Source organism: Dipodomys spectabilis, unplaced genomic scaffold (assembly GCF_019054845.1).
Source record: "Dipodomys spectabilis isolate Male_0828 unplaced genomic scaffold, ASM1905484v1 ptg000163l, whole genome shotgun sequence".
In the NCBI taxonomy this organism is placed as follows: Eukaryota; Metazoa; Chordata; class Mammalia; order Rodentia; family Heteromyidae; genus Dipodomys; species Dipodomys spectabilis.
In genome coordinates, this window is record NW_024870840.1 from 12834443 (window position 1) to 12861903 (window position 27461).

General features: G+C 42.8%; 1 protein-coding gene across 2 annotated transcripts in view; it reads right to left on the reverse strand.

The window, feature by feature from the left end:
- Positions 1 to 27461, reverse strand: part of Gnptab (N-acetylglucosamine-1-phosphate transferase subunits alpha and beta) — a 68663-nt gene that overhangs the window by 14924 nt on the left and 26278 nt on the right. For both annotated transcript variants that reach the window (XM_042693062.1, XM_042693063.1), the window contains exons 3-13: positions 26002 to 26121; positions 24633 to 24674; positions 22808 to 23013; positions 18256 to 18320; positions 17754 to 17888; positions 10224 to 10385; positions 8825 to 9004; positions 8123 to 8293; positions 6437 to 6560; positions 4803 to 5006; positions 31 to 1112 (exon numbers count right to left, since the gene is read on the reverse strand). In XM_042693062.1, the coding sequence (XP_042548996.1) occupies positions 31 to 1112; positions 4803 to 5006; positions 6437 to 6560; positions 8123 to 8293; positions 8825 to 9004; positions 10224 to 10385; positions 17754 to 17888; positions 18256 to 18320; positions 22808 to 23013; positions 24633 to 24674; positions 26002 to 26121 (2491 nt within the window). The remainder of the gene's footprint in view (positions 1 to 30; positions 1113 to 4802; positions 5007 to 6436; positions 6561 to 8122; positions 8294 to 8824; positions 9005 to 10223; positions 10386 to 17753; positions 17889 to 18255; positions 18321 to 22807; positions 23014 to 24632; positions 24675 to 26001; positions 26122 to 27461) is intronic.

Sequence of the window (27461 nt, forward strand, 5' to 3'; positions counted from 1 at the left end):
AGCTAAAAAACAAGGTTGGGTCTAACTTACATCAAGAAGATCTTGGAAATACTTTCTTTTCTCCCATGGCAAAAAGCCTGGGTAACTCCCAGTATACTGCTGTAACTTTCTTCCAGGCAATACTTCTTCACTACCTAGGTGATTGTCAGCATTCTCTTCTGCTCTGTTGTTCTTGTCTTTCCCTGGGAGCTCTTGTTTTGTCACACGGGCGTCAGGTGGGATAATCAGAGATGATAGTTTTTCTCTGGATGCATTCCCACCTATTATACTTTGCCTCTGAGTTTCCAATTTAAATTCCGCTTTAGTTTCCAAGACTAGGGGGGGACTTTGATCCTGGTGCTGACTGCTCGTTTTTGCTGTCCTTGTTGTGGAAGTTGACCTCTGTAATCTTTGAGAAGCTCCCAAACTGTCTCTGCTTTTGGAAACCAGTTTTTCTGGTGGACCCTTTACATGGTCACTTATTTCATCTGTTATCAGAACTTGATTTTTAACATTAGAATCCTTTATGTTCATCAGGAATGACCTCAGCAAGGCTGACTTGGAAAAGTTGTATCCTTTCAAAGTAATGTCTCCATTTTCCAGTTGTAAATCCAAGTTGCTGAGACTCAACTGGGTTTCTTCTGGAAGGAGTGAAATATTTACCACAGGGATTTTCATCTCCTCTTGGAATCTCGTGATATTATGTCTTTTAACCTTCGGAAAACGTTTTTCTTCTGGAACATCCTCAAAAGGGATCTCTGCCTCTGGAAGAAGTGTCACAGTGCTAGCTAAGGTTTCATAAGACTTCAGAGTTGTAGCGTTCAGTTTTGGTCCTTCTCTTGTGTCCACGTCTACTACGATCTGGACTTTGAACTCTTCATCATTTGTATTTTGAAATGTGATATTAAAGTGTATCGTGGTGGCGTTCATTCCACGGTGCATTATGAGGTGAATAGTTTTCCACTTATTGGCAATAGAAGCATGTCGAATTATTGGATTATCCCCATAGGCACCTTCCACAGCTCTTTTTGCCATTTCTGCAAAGCTGAAGTAAGGCAGGTATTCACCTTTTGGGACAACATAGTGAGTCTGGTTTGGGTGAAGAGTTACTTTATACATCTCATGAAAATGATCTAGGGTAAAAAAAACACAGGTTTTTGGTTTTTTTTAATTAGGCAATTTTACTCCCCTTTCCTTAATTCTTTGGATTAGAGGTTTAAGGGTGACTTTAAAATGATCAGAAATAGTAATACAAAGCTTTGAGGATTTGCACACACTCTGAGGAAGTCATCTACAGGGATGCTAACCCTGATTCATGGCATGATTTGTAACAATAAATTCCCATTAACAATTTCCATGGCTTTTTTTGTCCATGTTAAAAGCAAAACAAAATCTTTCAGTCAAAATGAACGCTACTAGTAACAAGATCCAGTATTCAAAGCATCCTTATTTAAAGAATAATAGCTCTCCTTTTTGCAAATTAAAACCTCACTTAAATTCTTTTTTTTTTTTGGTCAGTTGTGGGGCTTGAACTCTGGGCCTGGGCGCTGTCCCTGAGCTCTTCAGCTCAAGGCTAGTGCTCTATCACTTTAGCCACAGCGTCACTTCCAGCTTTTTCTGTTTATGTGGTGCTGATGAATCAAACCAAGGGCCTCATGCATATGAGGCAAGCACTCTACCACTGAGCCACCTTCCCAGCCTCTTAATTAAAATTTTTTTTTTTTTGGTCGTGGGGCTTGAACTCTGGGCTTGGGCGTTGTTCCTGCGCTCTTCAGCTCAAGGCAAGCGCTCTACCGCTTGAGCCACAGCGCCACTTCCAGTTTCCTAGTGGTTTATTGGAGATAAGAGTCTCACGGACTTTCTTGCCTGGGCTGGCTTTGAACCGGGATCCTCAGATCTCAGCCTCCTGAGTAGCTAGGATTACAGGCGTGAGCTACTGGCATCCGGCTTAAATTCATTTTTTTTTTTTCTTAAAAAAGGTATTACTTAGAAGTAATATCTATTTCCTCAAGAGCTGTATCATCTGTTAGGTTACAACTAGCTTGAGGAATAGAATGGGCCTCAACGTACTATGGGCTTTATATGATAAATCTATATCCAACAGCATACTAAATGAGGAGAAAAACGAAACCATTTTTGTCAAGAATGAAATAAAGAAATGGACAGAGTCGGGTGCTGGTGGATCATGACTGTAATCCTAGCTACTCAAGAGACTGAGATCTGAGGATCATAGTTCAAAGCCAGCCTTGGGCAGCAAAGTCCATGAGGCTCTTATCTCTAATTAACCACCAGAAAAACGGAAGTGGTGCTGTGCTCAAGTGGTAGAGTGCTTGCTTGCCTTGAGCTGAAGAGCTCAGGGATGGTACCTAGGCCCAGAGTTCAAGCCTCATGACTGACCAAAAAAAAAAAAAAAAAAGGACAGATAATCACATGAATATTTTTACCATGGAGTAATGCAACTGGATGTAATGCCACTTCTTTGATTTTATTTTACAAATTAATAGGCCATAAAAATAGAATTTAATAAAATAATTTTATTTTGGGTGTGTATGCCAAATAATACTAAGAAAGAAATAGAAAAGGAGACAAGGGTGTCCACCTCTCCACTTGTATTCAATGCAGTTCTTGAATTCTTGCCAAAGCAACATAAAGCAAAAGAAAAAAACAAACAAAAATATATAAATAGGGAAAAAAAATCTAAATTTAACATCTGAATCTTTAAAACTAATAGAGGAAATAGATATAGGGAAGAGTCTTGAAAATAGATGCATAGATAATACCTTTCTAAATAAGATTCCAATTGCTTAAGATATTAACAGTAAAAATAAATGGGATTGAATCGAATTAAAAAAATTTTATATAACAAAGAAAATAATTACTATACTCAAGAAATATGACAGTGACAGAAAATCTGGGAAAAAATTTTTACTAGCTATTCATTGAATAAACAATATCCAAAAATAAAAAGAACTCCAAACATTAAATATGGAGAGAACAAATAATCCAACTGACAAATGAACTTACTAATTGAATGGAAAGCTTTCAAAGAGGAAGTAACAGGGCTTGGTTGGGGACATGGCTCAAGTGGTAGAAAGCTTGCCTAGAAAATGGGGAGTCCTGTGGCCAAACCCCAGTACTGCCAAAAAAATAGAAAAGAAACAAATGAAATGAAATAAAATAAATAGAAAATGAAAGTACAGGTGGCTAATAAACACATAAAAATTATACACCATTAGCCATAAAGGAAATACAGACCAAAAATACACTGGGGGGGAGGGGGGAAATCATTGAGATTCTGTCATTCCAGTATGGCAATCATCAATAAAACAAGTATAAATGCTGGTTTAAATGCTGGTTTGGATGCAGGGAGTGTGGTGAGAAAGAGTGGTGGTTAGTGTGAATTAATGCAACTACTATAAAAATCGGTATGAAGGCTCCTCAAAAAAAAAAAAAATAGCCAGGTGTGAGTGGCTCATGTCTAGTGAATGGCTCATAGCTAGCCAGGAATATGCCATCTAAGGATCGTGGTTCAAACCCAGCACGTGCAGATCATGACATTCTTTATCTCCTATTAGACAGAAAGCATCTAGAACTGGAGGTGTGGTTCAAGTGGCAGAGTGCCAGATCTGAGTGAAAAAACCAGCTCTGGATTCAAGTTCCAGTACTGGCATACATAAATAGATGAGAGGGAGCATAAAAAAGACATCTGCAGGCTGGGAAGTTGTCTCAGTGGTAGAGTACTTGCCTTGCATGCATGAGGCCCTGGATTCGATTCCTCGGCACCATATAACCAGAAAAAGCAGAAATGGTGCTGTGGCTCAAGCGGTAGAGCACTAGCCTTGAGCTGAAGAGTTGAGGGACAGCACCTAGGCCCAGAGTTCAGGCCCCATGACCAACCAAAAAAAAAAAGATATCTGCATGTTGATAAACATACATAGAGTGTTATTCAATCATAAAGAAGAATGAAATTATATAGTTTGCAGGAAAATAATTAAACCAGAAATCATCATGTTAAGTGAAATGAGCCCAACAAAGACAAATACCACATGTTCCCTCTCAAATACAGAAGAAAAATGGGGACTGTCTGGGCATGGGAACTAAATGAGAGAGTGAAGGGCATATAAATATGATCAAAGTATTTTATAAGCATGTATGAAAACAGAACTCAAACTCAATAAAATTGCTTTTAAAAAGGGGTGAGGACAAGAAACGCAATCACTACTTTACTTATGTAACTGTAATCCCTCTGTACATCACCTTAAAAAAAATAAAATAAAATAAATTTATTTATTTATTATTAAATAAAAGGGGGTGAGGAGCCAGGCACTGGTAGCTTATGCCTGTAATCCTAGCTACTCAGGAGGCTGCCATCAAAGGATCGTAGTTTAAAGCCAGCCCAGGCAGGAAAGTCCACAAGACTCTTATCTCCAATGAACCACCAGAAAACTGGAAGTGCCTCCAAGTGGTAGAGTACTAGCCTACTACTAAAAGAGCTCAGGAACAGTGCCCAGACCTTAAGTTCAAGGCCTATAATGAGCAAAAAAAAAAAAGGGAGGGGAGTAGGAGGAAGAGGTTAACAAAGGGCAACAGAAACAGGTAACAGAGAACAGTATATGCATATATTATGGAAATACCACAATGAAACCTCTGAACGTTTAATGTATACTAATAAAAGGGAAAGGAGAGAAATAAGAAGTCACTACTAGTTTGGATGCAAGGCCAAGAAAAAAAAATACATAGAGAATAATCAGTTTTGCTCCTATATTTGTCAAAGATTCCCCCCCCCTTTTTTTTAATAATATGTTTCATGACCATAAACATACCTTGTCCACAGTCACCAGCATCAAACCCACAGGGCAAGACATTGCAGGCTTGGTCACAGAATTTGTCAGCAAGCCAGGAATTTGCACAGCCTTGGTTACAGTAAGAGACGCTGGTTATTCCTCCTCCAAACTGCCAGGGCTGTCCAATCCCAATACTTCCGGTACCCCCACCTCCTGCAACATAGCGACTGCCTCCATTGTTACCTGCAGGGGAAGAGGGGAAGACAGAATGTTTCCTGGGCTTACAATTTTGGAAACAAACAAACAACAACAACAACAAAAAACAATTTTTCCTTTCTTACTAACGTCTGCGGGATTGATATATGAACTACAGGCAGAAAAGGTTCGTCTCAGCTGGGTACCGGTGGTTCGTGCCTATAATTCTAGGTACAGGAGCAGCAGAGATCAGGAGGATCATGGTTCAAGGTCAGGCTAGAGACAAACTTTCTGATAAATGAACAAACTGAAAAGAGACCAGGACTCAGATTTGTGTGGTGATGGTAATGGGGAAAGATAGGCAAGGGGAAGTGGGGAGCAAGAAGAGATTATTTTAAGGACTGGACTGGGGCAGAGATCAAGTGGAAGGGTGTCTGTGTCAAGGACTGCGACTATCGGAACTGCCAAAACCAAGTCTGAATTAGATTTTAACGTTCCACTAGGGGTGGTTTTGTGACCCCCACACACACCTATTTAGCACATCTGTGTTCTCTCCCTACAGCTGCTTGTGCTTCATAAAAGTCAGACAAAACTGACTGAAATCCAGCTTGAAGCCCTGTTTTTCTTCTAATAGTCAACACATTTCCCAACCTGTTTTCTCACAGGCACATGAAGACAGTTAATACTGGTGCACACATGGTCTATTTCTCAGGTGACCAAAAAGCTCACACAGGTAATGAATGAAGCTCTATACTTTAGTGCTTTATATACTGAATGGCAGTGAGTAAATGTAGACGTTATTATCAACAAGTCTGAGTATAAATGTGTGAGAAGGGAGAAGAGCTTGCAGGAGGTAAGATAGGTACTCTTCCGCATTGCGTTCCACAACCTACTACTGCAACCTGCTGCTGAACGCAGCCAGGTACAGTGATTCGCACTTGGGTTTGAATAATTAAGAGAATCCTCACAATATGAAAAGGATTTTTCACTGGGCACTGGTGGCTCATGCCTATAATCCTAGCCACTCAGGAAATTGAGATCTGAAGATCCTGGTTTGAAGCTTCCTTGGCAGGAAAGTCCATGACATGCTTATCTCTAATTACACGGCAAAATGCTGGAAGCAGAGCTATAGCTCAAGTGGTAGAGTACCAGCCATGAACAACAACAACAAAAATCTCAGAGAGCACCAGGCCCTGAATTAAAGCCCCAGTCCCAAAAACAAACATACACATAAAGATTTTTCAAGTGCAAAACCAACATGAGAAAATGCCCTTGACAGGAATATATATATATAAAAAAAAAAAAAAACAAAACCTGAACCACATAGAAACTGACTACCACCTCCCATGATTCTATGCTTCCTGATGTACTTCCATGCATGGCTTAGATAAGGCAACAGTCGGTATATACATGTTCAGTCATGATTCAAAGTTAGACTGAGAACAGCTCTGTGAAAGTAAACTTGAAGCAAACCTTACCAGAGCAATCACCACCATCCCAATCACAGGCTGAATTATTACAAGCCTTATCACAGTAGCCATCTTTAATCCAGGAGCCTGGGCAGCCCTCGGCACAGTTCGGCACGGGCCACGTCAAGTAAACCTGTAAGAGAGAGTGAGCTTTGGTACTTCTAGTCTCAAGCTAGAATTCCTTCTTAAAAAAATTGCATAATGTTTTCAAATGCTGTTTTCTAAGCGCTGAGGGTCTGCACTCATGCTTGCTTTCAGCTGGCGGTGCCCGCCACAGCACTCTGATCCCCAAGGTATTGCCTGAGCTCAGCACAGCACATTCCTGTCTCCTATGACTCAAGAACAGCAGACGGGGACTCAGCTCACACATTTGGTTCTCACAACATGCTCTCACAACTTCCTCTGAAATAAAGCAGCCACCAAGCATGGGGAGTACCCTTGGTAAGTCACCGTGACAACTCTCAAGTAACCCTAAGTATACTTATGCCCTGTGTAGTCGAAAAGCTGGAAGAGAGCTTTTATCTCCACGCATCAGGCCCTGCACATGTTGAGCTCTTCAGATGAGTGAGGGATGCCTGGTTACTTTTAATGCTAAAATCATGAAAATAAAGATGGGAGGTCTCCCCCTTTGAAGTCTCTGTGCTGCTATACATGCCACCACTTTTGATTATTTTTCCTTACCTAAAAGGAAGTTTATTTGTTCTTCTGAATAACTGTCAATTCAGAAGGGGGTCTCCCTACCTCACACTGAACCCTCACCTTCGGCACAGAAAGCACAGCACAGCATACTCGCTGATTATTGTTCTCTGTCCTCTGCTATGCCACGAAGTCAACTTCCCAGCCACCCAACAATCCAACGTGGAGGAGACAAGTGAACAGAGTAAGACTGAGCCAGTGGGTGGCACAAACCAACAAAGTTGTGGTGTTCTATCAGCACTGACACTCAACCACAGAGACTGGTAAGCCACGGGTCATGGCAATAAGCTTCTAACTGATCACTAGGTTTCGCTTTAAAAAAAAAAACAAAATGCTATTGAGCCATTGTGGTTTTCTTACCACCAGGTGGATGGAAAACACAGGGTCAAATCATTGCCCCAAATGACCCTAAACAGCTGTTCTGGCCCTTGTGCTCTTGACACCTTTCTACCTGCCTCTTAGCAAAGCCTGAGTAGAGAGGCCACCTTACCTCACATGACACTTCACCCATACCTTTCCATGTCGGTCATTTTGTTGCCACCCTAACTACAATGTGCAAAGTAATTTTGTTATATGATAAAATGTAAAAGAAAAAAATATATATGCATATATATCACAAAGACAGGTGCTGGTGGCTCATGCCTGTAATCCTAGTGACTCAGAAGGGTGAGATCTGAGGATCATGGTTTGAAGCCAGTCTGGCAGGAAAGTCCATGACTCTTATCTCTAATACACTACTCCAAAAAAGCCAGAAGTGACACTGTAGCTCAAGTGGTAGAGCACTAACCTTGAGCAAAAGAGCTCAGGGAAAGCCCTATAACTATCTAAAAAATAAATAGAAAGCCAGGCACCAGTGGCTCATGCTACTCAGGATATTGAGATCTGAGGATCACAGTTTAAAGCCAGCCTGGGCAGGAAAGTCTATGAGATTCTTATCTCCAATAAACTATAGATAGCTAATATAAATCAAGCTAGGCATTCCCTCCTGTAGGCACTCACCTTCTGACCTTTGGAGTGGCTGTAAAAATCATCTGGCCAGACATCTTTCCCAAACATGACATCATCATTTAGGTAAATAAACTTCTGTGACAGCCCTTCAATGCGATGAATGTGACTTTCAATAGCAGGTGAACTAAAAGTAGGCAAGTGGCTCAAATTCCGAAAAACATCCTTTTAGCAGAAAAAAAGGAATACACAAGTGTAAGAGAGAGAAAGGATGAGCGAGAGCTGATTTGGTTTTTAGAAGCAAAGGAAGGAAAACAATGAAAGAGGAAAGATGGAAGACAAGTGCCAATGGTTCATGTCTGTATTCCTAACTACTCAGGAGACCAGGGTTTGAGGACTGAAGTTCAAAGCCAGCTCCAGTGGACAAGCTTGTGAGATTCTTATTTCCAATTAATCAGCAACATGGAAATGGTAGTGTGGATCAAGTGGTACAGCACTGGCCTTGAGCAAAAAAGTCAAGCTAGGGTGCGTCGCCGTGAATTCAAGACAGCAGGTAGGAAGGGTGAGGGAAATTAAAGTATATGATCTTTGTACCACATTAAAGAACAGAATATGGGCTGGAGTTGTAGGTCTCATGGCAGAGTGCCTGCCTTGCATGCCTGACTGAGGCACTGAGTTCAAACTCCAGTATTGCAAAACCAAGGAGCAACAAAAGCTAGGAAGCCACATACTCACCACATGTGAAAAGGCATTTACCTGGTGTGTTACTATTGTCACTCGAGGATTGTCAAGGTTCAGCCAGGAAGGAATCTGCCCATTGGTGACAATAAAAATATTCCGAACCCATGGTGCATGTTTCTCAATAGATCGCAATGAGTATCTCAGCTCTTCATTATCTTCAAAACGACTGGCAGAAACGTCTTCATCCTGCTTGGACTGGGAGAAACATTCAGCACATAAGCATGCAAAATACCTTGACATCACATATCCTCCTCTTCCCAACCCCCCCCTCCTTCTCATCTTCCCACTAATTAACCCCCTCTGCTCTCAAGGTGCTCTGATCAATTTCAAAGAGGTCCTAATAGTTAACATCATAAGAAAATACAGCTGGGTGCTGGTGGTTCACACCTGTAATCCTAGCTACTCAGGAGGCTGAGATCTGAGGATCGTGGTTCAAAGCCAGCCAGGCCAGCAAAGTCAGTGAGATTCTTATCTCCGATAAACCACCAGAAAATTGGAAGTGCTGCTGTGGCTCAAGGGGTAGAGAGCTTCCCTTGAGCTGAAAAGCTCAGGGTGCAGTGCTCAGGCCCAGAGTTCAAACTCCATGACTGACAAAAGAAAAAAAAGAAAAAAAGGAAAATGCAAAAAAATGTGGGATGCGTGGTTGATTTTAGGGATTTCTATGGTTTTGTTTATTTTTCAAATGTCATCATGACTTAAAAAGAACATTCTAATTTTAATTATAGATAAAATGAACTAAGAACATGAATCTAAAGGGAAATATTTTCAGAGTATTTCTTGTAACTCATTGCATTGGAAACTAGTTGTCCATATTCAAACAAAACATAAGTGAACTACAAAGTTTTCCACTGATGATGTCTTGTTGTAATCTCCCTTTTATCTGTAGGTCAACTGGCATGGAGGTTAACAGATACTGTTCTCAGATGTTTATACAGTGTCAGACTTGGTATTAAAAAAAAAAAAACAACTTCACCGGGCACCTGTAATCCTAGCTACTCTCAGGAGGCTGAAATCTGAGGATCACAGCTCAAAGCCACCCTGGGCAGTAAAGTCTGTGAGACTCATCTCCAACGAACCACCAGAAAACCGGAAGTGTCACTGTGGCTCAAGTGGAAGAGTGCTCACCTTGAGCTGCAAAGCTCTGGGACAGCACCCAGGCCTGTTAAGCCCCATGACCAACAGAAAAAAACAAAAACCAACCCAAAAAGACCCTTCAAACATGCAGCACTTCACTATCATTCTTCACAAAAAGGTTCAGATCCAATTCTGGATCACTTCAATTAACATTAAACCATTGGTAGTGACCGAAAATTTAGGAAAGGTCCAGTTAACTCGGGTCTCTGCAAGTATTCTGAAACAGTGACATGTAAACTCTATGCCCTTGAGTTGTAGAAGAATCTCTTTCTTCCCTTACCTGACTGATGGCACTCAGATCCCATAACAAATATGCAGGACTTATGGTCAGCTCTTTCCCATCGATGGTCATATTCTTCTTAGTTTGTTTATTCAGTTCTTGGAAACCTTTAGGGTTATTCAATTTTAGAAGGGCTACACTGGCCTCTGAATACAACTGCAACTAGCAAATAATACAAAGAGTTATACATGGAAAGACCGAACCTCAGATGGAAAACACATCTTAATGCAAAGCTTTACCTTTAATCTAGAAATGGAAATCAGTCTCCCCAAAAGAAAACCGCCTGCAAAGCAGGCCAGATGCAATTCCCAGATGAATGCAACAGACCAGCTGTTTAGAGGAGGGGAAGGTGTGAATGGAACACCTTAGGCAACAGACCCGGTGACTACTCAGTGCTCACAGGGCTGCTAGAAGCCCTGAAAGGCCAGAATCACCCATTCTTCTATGAGATCTCCTTCTGATGCCAAGAGAAGTGGCCTGCTTGGCTTGTTCCATGAGAGGAAGTAGTTTAGCTTAGGGTGTCTCCCGCCAGGGTCTGGGTAAGGAAGGCACAGGAAGGAGCTGGCTGGAGAGCAAGCAGGAGCCAGGCTCTCGCTCTCGCTGGTCGTGGGGCCTTTATGCTGTCCTGTAGTAGACAGAGGCCTGTGAGGACACGAAAGCCCAGGGCCTCCATTTTAAAACAAGACAGAGAGAAACACAATCTTGTTTCAATTTTAATCAAATGTGGAAAAACCATTTTAAAAGAAAAGATTTTTTAAAAATAGCTTTTCAATTTCTGATAAAAGAGAATGGAAGGTAGAGTATCACTTCCCTAAGGTATGAAGCCCTAGGTCCCCCTTAGCACTGAGAGGGGAAAAAATTACTTATAACATGATTTTAAATTTAAAAAAAAAAACATATCTAAGCTGGGCATCGGTGGCTCATGCCTGTAATCCTAGCTACTCAGGAGGCTGAGCTCTGAGGATCACGATTCAAAGCAAGCCTGGGCAGGAAAGCCCCGTGAGACTCTTATTTCCAATAAACCACTAGAAAACCAAAAGTGGTGCTGTGGCTCAAGGGGTAGAGTGCTCACCTTGAGCTGAAGAGAGCAGGGACAGTGCCCAAGCCCAGAGTTCAAGCCCCACAACTGACAAACAAAAAACAACAACAACAAAAACTTACCTAGTTGGTTTTTTTTTTTGGTCAGTCGTGGGGCTTGAACTCTGGGCCTGAGAGCTGTCCCTCAACTCTTCAGCTCAAGGCAAGCGCTCTACCCCTTGAGCCACAGCACCACTTCCAGTTTTCTGGTGGTTTATTGGAAGTAAGTGTTTCATGGCCTTTCCTACCTGGGCTGGCTTTGAACCAAGATCCTAAGATCTCAGCCTCTTTAGTAGCTGGGATTACAGGCGTGAGCCACCAGCAACTAACAAATACCTAGTTTTATTTCATCACTTGTGTTGGCCTTTTCTTCACTGAAAATGTGCAGCACTGAAATGACTCCTAGATTAGCAACTGCACTTGGGCTGGTTTCTTTACACACATACATCAAAAATCAGGAAGAAGTTTCTCTTGGCAACTATAAAATCAATGGAAAAGAATAGTCAGAAGTTCAGTTCAAAGTCAGCCTGGTTAGGAAAGTCTGTGAGACTTATCTCCAATTAACAACCAGAAAACTGAAAGTGGTGCTGTGGCTCAAAGTGATAGAACACTAGCCTTGAGCTGAAGAGCTGAGGGACAGAGCTCAGGCCCAGAGTTCAAGTTCCACGATCAATAAAAGGTGAAGGAGAAGGAGAATGAGGAGAAAGTAAGAAAGCAGCAGAAGAGAAGTTGTCAGAAGTAAGGCACTGAAGAATACAAGATTATCACAAAAAAGCAGAAATGAGCCTCTGCTAGGCACTAGGTGGCAGCCCAATCCTGCATGTCTTCATTGCTTTTACTGGAACATGTACAGGAGACACTAAGCTAAGGGTGAGTTGGTTGTAGTTTCTGTAATTATGCCTCCATCTAAATTATAAGCTTACTGAAATATTTAAATGATAAGTGTCCTCAAAAGGAAAACCTCCACGCCCACCCACAATGGACACGCAGCTGTTATTTTCAGTATGAGATTTGGGGATGTAAATTTTACTCGTCTGTATCAACAGGAAGGAAGCCCCTATGCATAGCAGCAAGAGAAGAAAGAGGATATTTGAGAGATAGGCCTGTTATTTACCGTTAGAAATAGGTCAAAATTTAAGCCAAGCACCAGTGGCTCATACCTGTAATCCTAGTTTCTCAGGAGGCAGAGATCTGAGCCAGCCAGTCCCCGTGAGACTTATCTCCAATTAACCACTCAAAAACCAGAAGTGGTGCTGTGACTCAAGTGGTAAGAGTACTTACTAGCCTTGAGCACAAAGAGACTCAGGGACAGCGCCCAGGCCCTGAGTTCAAGCCCCACAACTGACAAAAAGACAGAGAGAGAGAGAGAAATAGGCCAAAATTTAACATTTCTTGTTGGTGCTGATTTTTTTCCTGGTGTTTTGCCTGAAGCTGCTCCATTGCTAGAGCTGACCTAAGTCCTACCCTTGACCATCACTGAGTCTATCTCATTTATGGTCTATATAACTTAATAAACATAATCTGGAGGTTATTTTATAGTATAGTATTTTAAAAAATAATTTTGCAAAGGAAACAGTTTCATATGAAGTCAGGTATGGAATTTCCCACTTATGGTATAATCATGCTCAAAAGCTTTGGCTTGCTGGGAGCTGGGAGCTCATGCTTATAATCCTAGTTACTCAGGAGACTGAGATCAGGAGACTGAGGATTGTGGTTCAGAGCCAGCCTGGGCAGGAAAGCTCATGAGACTCTTATCTCCAATTAACCACCAGAAAATCAGATGTGGAGCTGTGGCTCAAGTGGAAGAGCTCTCGCCTTGAACTGAAGAGCGCCCAGGCCCAGAGTTCAAGCCCCATGGCAGACCAAAAAAAAAAAAAAAGTTTTAGCTTTTGGAGCATTCTGGATTTTTTGCTTGGGACATTCAACTTGTAGTATCATCCCTGGTGACTTTCATCAGAAAGCTGAAGTGAGGAGACTCTCCGGCGGGACACCGTGCAGTTCCCACTCTGATTGCTCATCCTTTCTGCCTGAATAAATGATGCATGGAGCCTTCCAGGCCCAGCCCGTCCTCTCATCTCTTCCAGGTCTCTGATCCACCCAGATCTTCATCTCTAAGGATCAATGGCCAACTCTAAATCTGTAGTCATCTCCTCATGATTGTAAATACCTGAGCATTTTCAATACCAGTCTCCAGCCCAGCTTTCTTTTAGACAACCACTCAGCAACCATGAACACTATTTTGTATCGAATGCAAGACTTTAACTGAAGCCAGAGAAAGACTTCCCACCTATTCTCATATCTTGCATATGTTAAAGAAGATAACCGAAAGAAAGATAAAAACAAAAGTCTACTATGAATAAAAAATGACTTAGAGGGGCTGGGAAGGTGGCTCAGTGGTAGAGCACTTGCCTTGCATGCATGAGGCCCTGGGTTAGATTCCTCAGCACCACGTAAGCAGAAAAAGCCAAAAGTGGCACTGTGGCTCAAGTGGTAGAGTGCTAGCCTTGAGCTGAAGAGCTGAGGGACAGCGCCCAAGCCCAGAGTTCAGGCTCTGCAACTGGACCCAAAAAAAAAAAAATAAATTAAAAAAAAAAAAAAAATATATATATATATTATAATATCACCAATTTTAAGGCAATTTCCGTGCCTATCACATAAAAAATTCTTTAAAGAAATTAAGTAGGTAACTGATTGGATCATAAAAGGAATTGCCTCAAGGCGTCTCTTAACTGAAAAGCTTTTGAGAGAAAAAGATGTACAAGATAGACACAAAAGTGTTTATGAATTCAAACTCCTTATGTTGCAAATGAAAGCATTTTCAAGGGTCATATCCTTTCCTCAGGAGAAAAGAAAAACATAGTTTTCCTCTAAGACATATAAAAGTCAAGTTGTATGTCCACAATAGCTTAATCTAAAGGTACATTTCTAGTACCGAAACCCTGGCACGGTGCCTGTGAATAAGCAGAGTCCTTGAAAGGGTCCCCTCTGCAAGCCCAGGTGCTGTACATGGTGGGTGTGTTTACAGCCACGGCTTTCTTCTTGCTCATTCCTTCAACGAGCATCTCTTGAGGGGCCCCTTAAGTGCCAGGTACTCCTCCCTGCAAAGGTGAGCGAGGAGGTGTTTATCCTTAGGTGCTCACAGCCTGGCAAGGTTCTGTGGGACAGAACTGAGATCTGGAAGGTTCCAGGCCATAGGCCTTAGCCAAGGCCTAGGCAGAAGCCAGGAAGGGCTAAGTGCCCCAGCTGTTCAGGTGCTGAGGTCCAAGCCTAGCAGCCTCTCCCCACCCCACACACCACATGTCCTGGTAATGCAACACACGCCAAGCTGAGCTCTGGGTTTCCACCCCAGATCTTGCTTTACCTCCTCCAGCTCAGAGTGTGATTATTCCATCACTTCCACCTTCACTAAAAATACCCTCTTCCCTTTTATTCTTCTTCCTCCCCTGCAGCTTCTGTCGCCATGTGATGCTGACTATCTTGCAGATATTTCTGGAACCATTTCCATCACTGGCACCCCACTGCCAATGTATCTGAAGAGGAATGACTTTCAGGCTGTGACAACAATGCTGAACAGATTGTCCCATCTCTAGTCACTTCCTGTCTAACAGACCACATGCATGCTGCTTCTGCTATAAACGCTCCTCTGCCTCTGGGACAGAGTCCAGGCTCCTTAGTGTAGCTCCACCTTTCTCAATCTGGCCTCACTTATCGCTCAGCACCATTCCCAGCAAAACCCAGGCCTGTGCTCTAGCCTCTAGGAGCTGCCTTTGGACTCCCTGAAAAAACTTACTTCCCCTCTGCTCAGGATGCTTGCAGTGATTGGAAGGAATGGCCCACTCCCTTCTCTGCCTAGGAAATGGCAGCCCTGTCAAGACCAGGCGAGGTTCTTTCCTATTCTGTGAAACCTTTTTGGCCCCTGGTGTGCTTAAAGCTAAGTGTTTTCTTTTTCTTTCTTTTTTTTGTTGGTCGTGGGGCTTGATCTCTGGGCCTGGGCGCTGTCCCTCAGCTCTTCAGCTCAAGGCTAGCACTCTACCACTTGAGCCACAGCAGCACCTCTAGCTTTTTCTGTTTATGTGGTGCTGAGGAATCGAACCCAGGGCCTCATGCATGCGAGGAAAGCACTCTACCACTGAGCCACCTTCCCAGCCCTAAAGCTAGGCGTTTTCTAAGCACATTATATAATCCCCTCTTAGGAACTGATCATGCCTTCAAAATAACATAAGTGCCTTTACCACTCAATTATCTGTAGCACAGGAGAAATTTAGTAAATGCTCAGCATCTAAATAGATTAGAAGCCCATGATAGGACACTTCAACCTCAGAGGATCCATAATAAAACCTGAAAGTACGGCCTGACATATTATTGTTTTCTTTCTCTAACCTCCTGTATCCCAAAGCTTTGTCCCTGAAGGTGACTGCAGATGCTGGAACTGGAACACAACCTGCATTGAATGTCACGTACAGTACAGCGGACGTTCCGAAGGTGCTGGCCTCCACAAAGACAAGCTGGCCACTAAGTAACTCCCCAACGAGGTGAACAGTGAGTGAATACATGGTGGAGAGGGTTTTTGAACTCTGGGCCTGGGCGCTGTCCCTGAGCTCTTCAGCTCAAGGTGAATGCTCTACCACTTGAACCACAGCGCCACTTCCGGTTTTCTGAGTGGTTTACTGGAGATAAGTGTCATGGAAGTTCCTGCAGGCTGGCTTTGAACTGCGATCCTCAGATCTTAGCCTCCTGAGTAGCTAGGATTTCAGGCGTGAGTCACTGATGCCCGGCTGGAGAGGGGTTCTTATCTTGGAGCACACCACCAAAGTGTGGTTTGCAGGGGGTCTATGACCATGTGGGACTGGCATCTTTTGGCAGCACAGTCCACTCACCAGCCAACACAACAGAAGGAGTCAGCCCTGGGAGCAGCTGAACCAATGGAGGTTCACACCACGGCAGGGGATGGAGACTAGAAGGAACCCCTGCTCTCTCTTACAAAGGTATTGCCATTGGAAATATAGAGCCAAAAATGTCATTCTTTCTGCATAAAGGAGTTGACAGATAAAAATATAGCTATACACAATATAGATGTACATGCGTCTACAATTCTAGGATGAACAGCTACGAAATCATTAAGCAAGTAAACCTTGGCTGAAAGCTAGTCTATCACTTTATTTGCCTAAAATCAGTGCTAAAAATAACTCAGAAAGGAAAGATATCTATTTTTGAATAGATCAAAAACTCAGATTAATGGCAAGTTCAAGCTTAGTATAGTGGAGTACTATCATATTTCAAAGTAAACAAAGAAAGCTTTGAAGGAAAAAATGTATAGATGCCAGTGTCATTATTCTTGTATGATAAATATAAAACAATGCACCTTAAACAATGAAACACATATGTAAAAGAAGAAACATGATAAAGAGAACTATGGGCAAGGGGGAGGGGTAACAGAATGCACCTTGATTAACCTTAATTGCAGTTCCTACACCAGTACCTCAGCCTTCATCTTCCCAGCCCAAATACTGAGATGCCACATGGCCAGGAGGAAGTGGATACAAGGCACACCACACCTAGTGGCAGAACTCCAAGAGCAGTTCAGGAAAACCAGTGCTTAACAACTTTTTTTTTTTTGGGGTCCGGTCGTGGGGCCTGAACTCTGGGCCTGGGCGCTGTCCCTCAGCTCTTCAGCTCAAGGCTAGCACTCTACCACTTGAGCCACAGCGCCACTGTTTTTTTCTTTTGGCTTATGTGGTGCTGAGGAATAGAACCCAGGGCCTCAGGCATGCAAGGCAAGCGCTCTACCACTGAGCCACCTTCCCAGCCCCAGTACTTAACAACTTCTAAGGCAAGGACTTTACTTTCTACTCCAAGAGAAAAAGATATTCATGTTTTACAGCCTGGAATATTTCTGATAGAAGACTGGGCAGATTGACGTAGGTCAACTGGAAAGCACACCCATGTGGACTGTGTGGCTGTGACAACAATAAAGGAAAAAAGGTGTGTCACAGGCCAGTGGCCAAAGCCAACCCAAACAAATGGCACACTTGAAGGCCTAAACAAAAATTCTAAATATAGCCGGGCGCTGGTATCTCACGCCTGTAATCCTAGCTACTAAGATCTGAAGATCACGATTCCAAGCCAGCCCGGGCAGGAAAGTCTGTGAGACTCTTATCTCAATTAACCACCAGAAAACCAGACGTGGTTCTGTGGCTCAAATGGTAGAGCACTAGCTTTCAGCTATAGAGCTGAGGGACAGTGCCCAGTCCCAGAGTTCAAGCCCCATGGCTAAAAAAAAAAAAAAGGAACCAGTGAGAATCTAGCATCCAGAGCCTTATAACGACGGGTGAAAACTAAAATGGCTCTTTGCCTTTTAACTACTGGTTATACTTGGAACAAAATGCGCCATGAGGGAAGGGTTGGGCAGTAAGGAGATGTGCCGTACTAGCAGCTCTTTTATCAAGATCTTACCAGCTTTATTTTAGAAGAAAGGTTTTCTGGCAATTTTGTCTTCAGCTGACTTGTCTCCTTGAATGTTGGAGGAAATCCACTCAGAAAGGCCAAGTCTTGCATCAGCACTAACCCAGGGACTTCTTTATCTGTTGTCTAAAGGGAGGAACACATCAACTTATTTCCACACTATAAAACCAGTGAAAACTTACAGCTGACAAACTTACTGGTGAAAACTTAGGCTGGTGAAAACTTAGAGCCTAGAAATGATAAAAGATCTATGGCATCACACAAACTTCAAAGTCAGAAGAGTACCATTACTTAAGTCAACTCAGAGAAAAATGTACTCAAAGAGCCAAATATGGTGGCACACAGCACTCTGGAGGCGGAAGCAGGAAGATCAGCCCCAGCTACACAAGGCTGTCTCAAAAACAATAATTCTCACAGAAAAATGACTTTCTCATTTTGTATATTCATACTAGCCTAATACAAACTACAATTAGAATTCAAAATGATGACATACCAAGTAACCCCTCCAAACTGTCTGTCTGCTGTTTCCTTTAAACAGTTCAGCATGGGCATCTTCAACTACAATAAAGAATATAATAAACATTTTATTTACATTTGAGGGAGGCTGAGTTTGTCAATTTTCAAAAAATTTTTTGTCGGTCGTGGGTCTTGAACTCTGGGCCTGGGCACTGTCCCTCAGCTCTTCAGCTCAAGGCTAGCCCTTTATCTCTTGAGGCACAGCGCCACTTCGGGTTTTCTGAGTAGTTTATTAGAGACTAAGAGTCTCACAGGCTTTCCTGCCTCGGCTGTTTTTTGTGGGGTTTTTGGTTGTTTTTTTTTTTTTTGTTGGTCATGGGGCCTGAACTCTGGGCCTGGGCAATGCCCCTCAGCTCTTCAGCTTAAGGCTAGCACTCTACCACTTGAGCCATAGAGCCACTTCCGGCTTTTTCTGCTTATGTGGTGCTGAGGAAATCGACCCAAAGCCTCATGCATGCAAGGCAAGCACTCTACCACTGAGCTACCTTCCCAGTCCCCCCAAGCTGGCTTTGAACCGTGATCCTCAGATCTCAGTTTCCTGAGCAGCTAGGATTACAGGCGGGAGCCACTGGTGCCCAGCTGAGTTTGTCAATTTTAACGAACCAATAAAATTCCTACTAATTACAAAAAAAATTATCTGCCAGTATAAGTGTGGTTTGGTTCAACAAAACTCATTGCTCTGTACCTATAAACAGATTTTCAAAATGTCCTAAAAGGTACAGTTATGAATTGCCCATTTATATATTAGTACATAGTTCTTTTATTTCAAAATTAATTTCTTGGGAGTTCTTTCTGTATCTGTTCAAATAAAATATTGCCCATCTTTCCAAAGGGGAAAAAACCCACAACAACATCATCAAAAAAAAAAAAAGAAGCATCAAAGCACTAAATATTGCATGTAAGCTGATCCACTCATGTCAGGAAACAATCATATTTTAATACTTAACTACGCTATCCCACAGAACACTGTGCAAACCAATAATACACAGTTTCATAAAATGGTAGTTGGCCAAGCCCTCATGGCTCACGCCTATAATCCTAGCTGCTCAGGAGGCTGAGATCTAGGGAATCACGGTTCAAAGCCAGCCCCAGCAAGAAAGTCCATAAGACTCTTATCTTCAATAACCGCCAGAAAACTGAAAGTAGAGCTGTGGTAAGAGTGCTCGCCTTGAGTGAAAAGCTCAGGGACAGCACCCAGGCTCAGAGTTCAAGCCCCACAACACACACACACACACAGAGTTCAAGCCCCACAACACACACACACACACACACACACACACACACACACTCACACACACACACACACACACACACACGTAGTTCAAGGAGGGGACTTAGCACATCCAGCAAAGGAGGAACAATGCAAATCAGCATAGAGTTAAGCCTTAATAGCTGCTTTACCAAGGAGCAGAATGTGGAATGGTTTATAGGAAGAATCAAATTCTGCCTCAATCTCAAAGAAATGGCAGGATGACAGAAATCCCAGATGCCAGGGCAAAAATGGATCAAGTTGAGAAGGAAAAGTGACTAGAGCAAAACCTTTGGGAAAGCAGATCAAGGGAGCTCCTGAACACCGGGGAGCAGCATTATGTAACTGGCTGGGAGTCTATAGAGCTGTGTCCCCATAAATAGCAATTTTCTCATGTTTAAAATTCATCTGGGGCTGGGAATGTGGCTTAGTGGTCAAGTGCTTGCCTGGGCAGGCATGAAGCTCTGGGTTCAATTCCTCAGTACCACATACACAGAAAAAGCTTGAAGTGGCGCTGTGGCTTAAGTGGTAGAGTGCTAGTCTTGCACAAAAGAAGCTCAGTGATAGTGCCCAGGCCCTGAGTTCAAGTCCCAGGACTGACAAGAAAGAGAGAGAGAGAGAGAGAGAGAGAGAGAGAGAGAGGGAGAGAGAGGGAGAGGGAGAGGGAGAGGATGAGAGAGAGGGAGAGAGAGAGGGAGGAGAGAAAGAGAGCGAGAGAGAGCGAGAGAGAGCGAGCAAGCAAATTCATCTGGTGGTGAAGACAGCAGGCTGGCCAGGTGGGGAGGACTCAGCCCAACTTGGAGAGAAGTATGAGGAGAGGAGCATAGAGAAGTCTGAAGAGGACAGTGATTGGGTAAATGGCTGCTGACACCTAGGATGGAGGAAAACAGGAGAGAGAGGTGAGGGAGGCTCTGATTCTGATTTCCAAGACAAGCAAAGAAGGCAGATTCTGCAAACTGTAGCCTGGGTAAGTATATGGCCACGATGGACAAGTCTCAAGTGTACTATCAAGAAATAAAGGTGGAAGAATGCAGTTGTAATAGTCAATGCAGCTGGGCGCCGGTGGCTCACAGCTGTAATCCTAGCTACTCAGAAGGCTGAAGGCTGAGATCTGAGGATTGCAGTTCAAAGCCAGCTGGGCAGGAGCATCCATGAGACTCTTATCTCCAATAAACCTCCAGAAAACTGGAAATAGAGCTGTGGCTCAAGCAGTAAGAGCACTCACTTTGAGCTGAAGAGCTGAGGGACAGTGCCCAGACCCAGAGTTCAATCCCCATGACTGACAAAAGCAAAACAAAAATAGTCAATGCATGTCCAATGAAACTAGGAAAACTGAGAGGAAAACCGGAATGAGAGGAATGGTGGTGAATGACGAAACAGGTGACACTGATCGAGATGCAGTGCATTTACAAACTGTCATATGGAGTGGTAACTGCTTTCCACACCTACTTAGATATACATACGTATACACTGGGGGCTGTGTGTACAGCTTACCGGGGAAGCTCTGAGGTGGAACACCAGCACACAGAATGTGAGTGAGCTAAAGAAAGGCAGGCTCTGAAATATGCCATTTGCCTTTAAAAGAGGCACTGGGTATTAGGAATATGTGTTCACTTCAAAGGCATGAATCAAGGGGCTACTAGGGCTTACACAGTTGTCCCATCCCCATCTCCTGTTACTTCTCTAAGCTCATCTCCTCATCTTCATCAAACCTGCCAGACACATTCCTGCCTCAGGGCCTTTATACCAGCCATTCTACTTCTCCAGATCACGCTGCAGATATTTGTGCAGCTGGACCCCTCACTTGGTCCACATTTTCAACTCAAAATTCACCTTGGGGAGGCCTGCTCCTATGACTCAATTTGGAGTTTCCACCTGCTCTCCCTGACAGCCATTCTTCTCCTGCTTCCCCAGCTCAGTGCTCACTACACGAGTTATCTTTTGTAGATTGTTTATCTGACTTATCTGTGTTCATTTACCTATTTTTCCTTTGTAAACTCCATGGGTGGGGGAGGGGAAGCCTCTCATCCATGTGCTCACTGGGGAAAGTCTTGTGTGGATGGTAGGCACTGAACGAACTACTGTTGGATGAACAGGCTGAGGCAGGTCTGCTTTCCTGGCGCATATTCAACCACATGGAATAGAATGCTCACTTCTAGTTCACACATTTTGTATTTTTGCAGTGCAAAAAACTGAATTGAGGGGCTGGGAAGGTGGCTCAGTGGTAGAGCGCTTGCCTTGCATGCTTGAGGCCCTGGGTTCGATTCCTCAGCACCACATAAGCAAAAAGAAAAAAGCTGGAAGTGGCGCTGTGGCTCAAGTGGTAGAGCGCTCGCCTTGAGCTGAAGAGCTGAGGGACAGCGCCCAGGCCCAGAGTTCAGGCCCCATGACTTGTTCAGCCAGGCAAGCAGTCTAACACTGAGCCACAGCTGCAGCCTAGGAGACCCATTTTAAAAGTAGTCTGAGAAGAGCAATCTAAGATCAAGAGATAAAAGAAGGAAGAGACCTAGAATGAAAAGAAATAACGTGCAAGAAGGATTACATCATTTCTCTATGACCATTTCTCTATGATCTGTGTAAGAAAGCTATATGAAGCCAAGCATAGTAGTGCACACCTAAAATCCCATACTCAGGTAGCTAAGGAGAACTAACGAGGCTACCTCAGAGTAGATAGTAAGCCCTGTCTCTTACACATTACAGATGGTGACCTCACAGCTCCCTCCTAGGACAGAGGCAGAGGGAGTCTCTGGGTCTCTTTCATAAGGGCCCTAAGCCCTTCCACGAGAGCTCACCCTTCAAGTCCTAATCACCACCCAAAGCCATTACAGTGAGGGTTAGGATTTCCACACTCAAGTCCTTAGGGCAAGACAAACATTCAGACCAGAACACCTGTTTAACCAGATGTTTCAGAAGGGGAAGTTTCAGTGTTTTGGGTGTCCACCACAACTTCAGAAAACAACCTGGTTGAAGAGTCCCACAGTAGAAAAATAGCCTGGAGAGTAACTGACAGCCAAGTCAATGATGTAACTGTGAGTTCTGCACTGATGGTCCTCACCCCATACTCAGCACAACAAACGGGTATAAAGTGAAAGATACATATCTTTTCCTGAAGTTAGGCACGACATACAAGGACAGTACAATGACACTCTAGGTTTCTCTTTGTGCATTTTCAGTTTCTCAGACATTTCTGTAACAATGACTAACTTCCACTCCATGGAGAATTTTGTTACCCACGTGTCAGTGATAACATGACTTAAGAATATCCACAAAACCATCTTACCCTCCTTGGTACTGTCGAAGACAACCACCGAAAGGTTAGTGGAAGGGTTTTTTGGTTTTGCAACATTGAATATATCACTGGCAGAGTGAAAAGAAGGATAAAGAGATGGCAGGTCCTTGAGGGTGCAGTTGGGTGGCAGGGGTGGGTCGAGGACAAGCATCGGCACCTTAACGCAGTGCGTCAGCAGACATTCCAACGGCTTCTCGCTGTAAAACAAAACCAACAGGCCCACAAGTTCATCCCTGAGACCTAATCAACAGTGACAACCCTGTCGCCACTACAACAAAAACACATCAGATGTTTTGCAGAATTTTTTTCTTTAGTCTATGTTAAAAAAAGAAAAAAAGATAATTTAATAAAGTATGAAGTTTTAGCTCAAAGATATAAAATGTAGCCAGTTAGCCAAGTATTAGTTAGCAAAGTATAATATTATAAAGATATAAAAATTATAAAGATATAAAAATGTAGCCAGTTAACTTTGGTGGGGGGGGGTGGGGGGAGTGGGAAGGATGGGGGGGCGGGGCGGGCAGGGGGGGAGGGAGGGAAGGGATGGGAAGGGGAAACCAAGGAGGAGGCTACAATGCTTGGTAAGAAATGTACTCATTATCTTGCCCATGTAATTGTAACCCCTCTGTACAGTATTTTCACAATTAAAAAAAAAATGTAGCCAGTTAGCAAAGTATAGTATTAGTTAGCAAAGTATAATATTAACAAACATCAAATTCTATAGAATTTTCAAGCTGTAAGTACTGAAATTACAGGAAATCTGCTGTACCTGAACCATGGCTGGCCTCGCTACCTTTAGTAAGAAAGAACTCTTGGGAAAAGCAATTTGGAAATATATAGGCATGTCATATGTAACACTCATGTGTCCATATATATTGAAAAGTATGAAGCAGGAAGATATTAACATAAAAATAAAAGATACAAGCAGGGGGCTGGTGGCTCACGTCTGTAATCCTAGCTACTCAGGAGGCTGAGATCTAAGGATCGCGGTTCAAAGCCAGCCCGGGGAGGAAAGTCCGTGAGACTCTTATCTCCAATAAATCACTAGAAAACCAAAAGTGGCACTGTGGCTCAAGTAGTAGAGAGCTTGAGCTGAAGAGCTGAGGGACAGTGCCCAGGCCCAGAGTTCAAGCCCCATGATGGACCAAAAAAAAAAGTAAAAGTAAAAGATACAAATTGTACAGATTATAAACTATAACTATTAAAATATGCATGAAAAGAATACAAAAATGTTAATTGTGGAATGGAGGTCATAGAAAGATATATGTTTATCCCCAACCTTCCTGCAATGTTGCACAATTTTATTTAAATAATTAAAAAGTGATTTTTTTTAACAGTATTAAGCTGGGTATAAGGGTGCAGGCCTGTAATACAGAAGGCTGAGGCAGGAGGATTACTAACTCCAGGACAGTGTAGGTTACATGGCAAGACACTGTCACTATAAAAAAAAATAAAAATAAATAAATAAAAGCACAAGTCAGGTGCCAGTGGCTCATACCTATAATCCTAGCTACTCAGGAGGCTGAGATCTAAGGATTAAGGTTCAAAGCCAGCCCAAGCAGGAAATCTGTGAGACTCTTATCTCCAATTAACCACCAAAAATTGCCAGAAGTGGAGCTGTGGTTCAGTGACAAGAGTGCTAGCCTTGAGCAAAAAAAGCTCAAGGACAGTGCACAGGCCCCAAGTTCAAGCCCCAGGATCACAAAAAAAACAAACAAAAAAAGTATGAAATATATGTATTCAGCAAAAACAAATGATATTCTTTAAATTTCACTTTGTACTTGAATGTTTCTCGTTGAGAAGGAATTGAAAGGCTTACCTCTTCTTCGTTGGCTCTGTTACATTCTTCCCAAGGATTTCTCTAATGAAAAGGAAATACAGTTTGTTGAAGAGGGAATTTATGAAGTTAAATGTCCTGCTTATTCCACTGGAACATGTTGGAAGCATTATGTGCCTACATGTTTTAAGTGCAAATAAATTATGCTCCAATGAAATATTATAAACAAAACTGTACCTCCCACTGGAACCAAGACAGTTCTCTTAAAATATCAACTACTAAACACAGAACATTTTCAAGCATAGGGAAGGTCTTTAATTCCCTAACAGAGAAAATCTGCCACAGCCTGAGTCAACGATCTGGACCTGCCACTGGGGTGCATCTGTGGCATTTATAAATTGAATGGAGAAAGAGCATTAGTGGGGCGGGGGGGGGGGGGGGGGGGGGGGGGGCGGGGGGGGGGAGGGGGTGTGAATGAGATCAAAGTACATTATATGTGTAAATGGAAAATCACAGTAACTTTCCTTTGTACAATTAATGTGCTTTAAAAAAAGAAGTGAATGAGTATGTTCCCAGTAAATACTCTTGAGGAGAGGAGAGCCAGCCAGTAACCCAGCTTTGACGTTTCTCCAGAAGCTGCTGTTGCTTTCCTAAACAAGTTCAACAACTAAGTCACATCTTCAACTAAGTGTCAAAGCTTCTCATTCCATACTCCATGATTTGAAGAAAAAAGTTAAGAGGAAACATTCTTTCAAGTATATCATGTGCACCGCTCACTCACACGCACACGCGCACGCATACATACACACACCAATCCTGAGGCTTGAACTCAGAACCTGGGTACTATCACTGTGCTTATTTGCTCAAGGTTAGAGCTCTACCACTTGAGCGTCAGTGCAATTTTTCACTTTTTCTGAGTAGTTTTTTAGAGATAAGAGTCTCACAGATTTTTCTGCCCAAGATGGCTTCGAACTATGATGCTCAGATCTCAGCCTCCTGAGTAGCTAGGATTACAGGCACGAGCTATCAGTACCCAGCCTCAAGTGTATCTATTAAATGTAAACAATGCTAGGACCTATTTTATTTTTCAATAGAACCTCTTAGCTATTTTGTGTAAATATTTATTTCATGAAGATACAAAATCTGAGACTCAGATGAGAAAGCAGTTAGCCCAGGACGCCCACAGTCGCCACTTTAGACCCCTTAGGAACCAGTCACTAAACAAAGTGAGGCCAGCATGTGGCAGAAGAGACTGGGCCTCCTTAGTCACCAGAGGTCAGGTGGATGACTGCCTGAATCTAACTCTGTGAATGTGAAGGGAAGATCTCTGGACAGCACTGCGCAAATACCCTTACCTTCTTGAATAAGGGGCAACATACATGCGTTTGTTTCTTCTGAGAACTAGTTTTACCTCATTGCTTTCTGCTCCTCCTCCATCTGCTCTCTGACCTGTTGCAGCTCCTTCAGGAGTTCCATATCCGTGCCATTCACCCAAGTGTAGACCACATCAATCGGCATGGGCAGACAGAGCCTAGGGCAGACCCACAAGTCCTCCAGCTTAAATATTTTATTTTCCAGTATATTAGATTACAGTAGAGCTTAAACTTACACATTACAAACAATAACCAATAAAAAGGTCATCCTAATAGGGCATATTTCACAGAATTGTATTGGGGGGAGGGGCACACCAGTATTCACTATATTCTCCTTCAGTGGCATCATGCTTCAAATTTCATTAACTTTTCATCATTTGATCTTCCAAAAACAATGCTAAAGGAGGTTGATGTCGGTTTGTTCTAAGGATTATTTGGGGGTTAAGGATGTGGCTCAGTGTGGTACATGTCCAGTATATGGAAGGTCCTGCATCCAATCCCCATTACTTCAAAAAGGTAAGCTACTGGGGAAGAGAGTTGGTTTTGGAACCTCAGACTGGATAAATGGCTACAGCTGGCATTCAAGTTTAGCCAAACACAGAGATTACAGGTGAAAGAACAAATACAAATGTTCCTAAACAGCACTGGTGAAAACCTGCCCTCAAAGCCCCCAACCGCCCAAACCAGCTCCTCCTCAGCTGCCTCATCCGGCTCTGCTTTTACTTCATTGCACAGCCCTAGTCACTTTCCCTAACACATTAACAATCTGGTTGCCTATACTGATAACTACGCTAGTTCCTCTCGTGGATGTAAGTTCCCAGAAGGCTTTGTTTCCTAAAACATCCAAGCACATGACAGAGCACCTAGCTCAGAGGTGCCCAGTTTGTATTTGTGAATGAGCTTCTGGTGACATAGCTAAGATATAAGTACAGACCCACTCTGGAACCCTCTCTATTTACGCCTAATGATCTTATCCAGAAAATAAGGAAGTAGAGGAAGCCTTTAATTCCTGAGCCTACTGTTTTGGTTCAGGTCTTACCCCCAGATTTATCAAAACCTCCACCAATCTTTTATCTTTCCGGGCCTATTCACTGAACTTTATAGATAGAGTTGGGTGTTGACAATTCTTTAGAAGGGTCTTCCCAAGTTTGGCATTTCCCAAGCAACTGTACAGCTTGGTTTTGTTTTCTAGTCAAGCACTAAAGCTTGGCCTCCTATTATCCTCACAGCTCAGGCATAGGATTAGGCCCAACCATATTACTCCCTGAAGGGGTATTTCATAGGAAAATGAATACAGCTTGGTGGATAAATCTTTCAAGTTACAAAAGGAAAAAAAAATTGGTAAAATGTCCACCATGTTTTACTTAAAAGAAGTAAGCCAAGTTAAAGAAGGGAAGTTTTGAGTTCATGGTCTGCCTGAACTATAGATGGAGAGATTGTCTCAAAAAAAATTAGAAAATGGAAAGGCTTAGAAAAAATTATATTAAGTCAAGTAAGC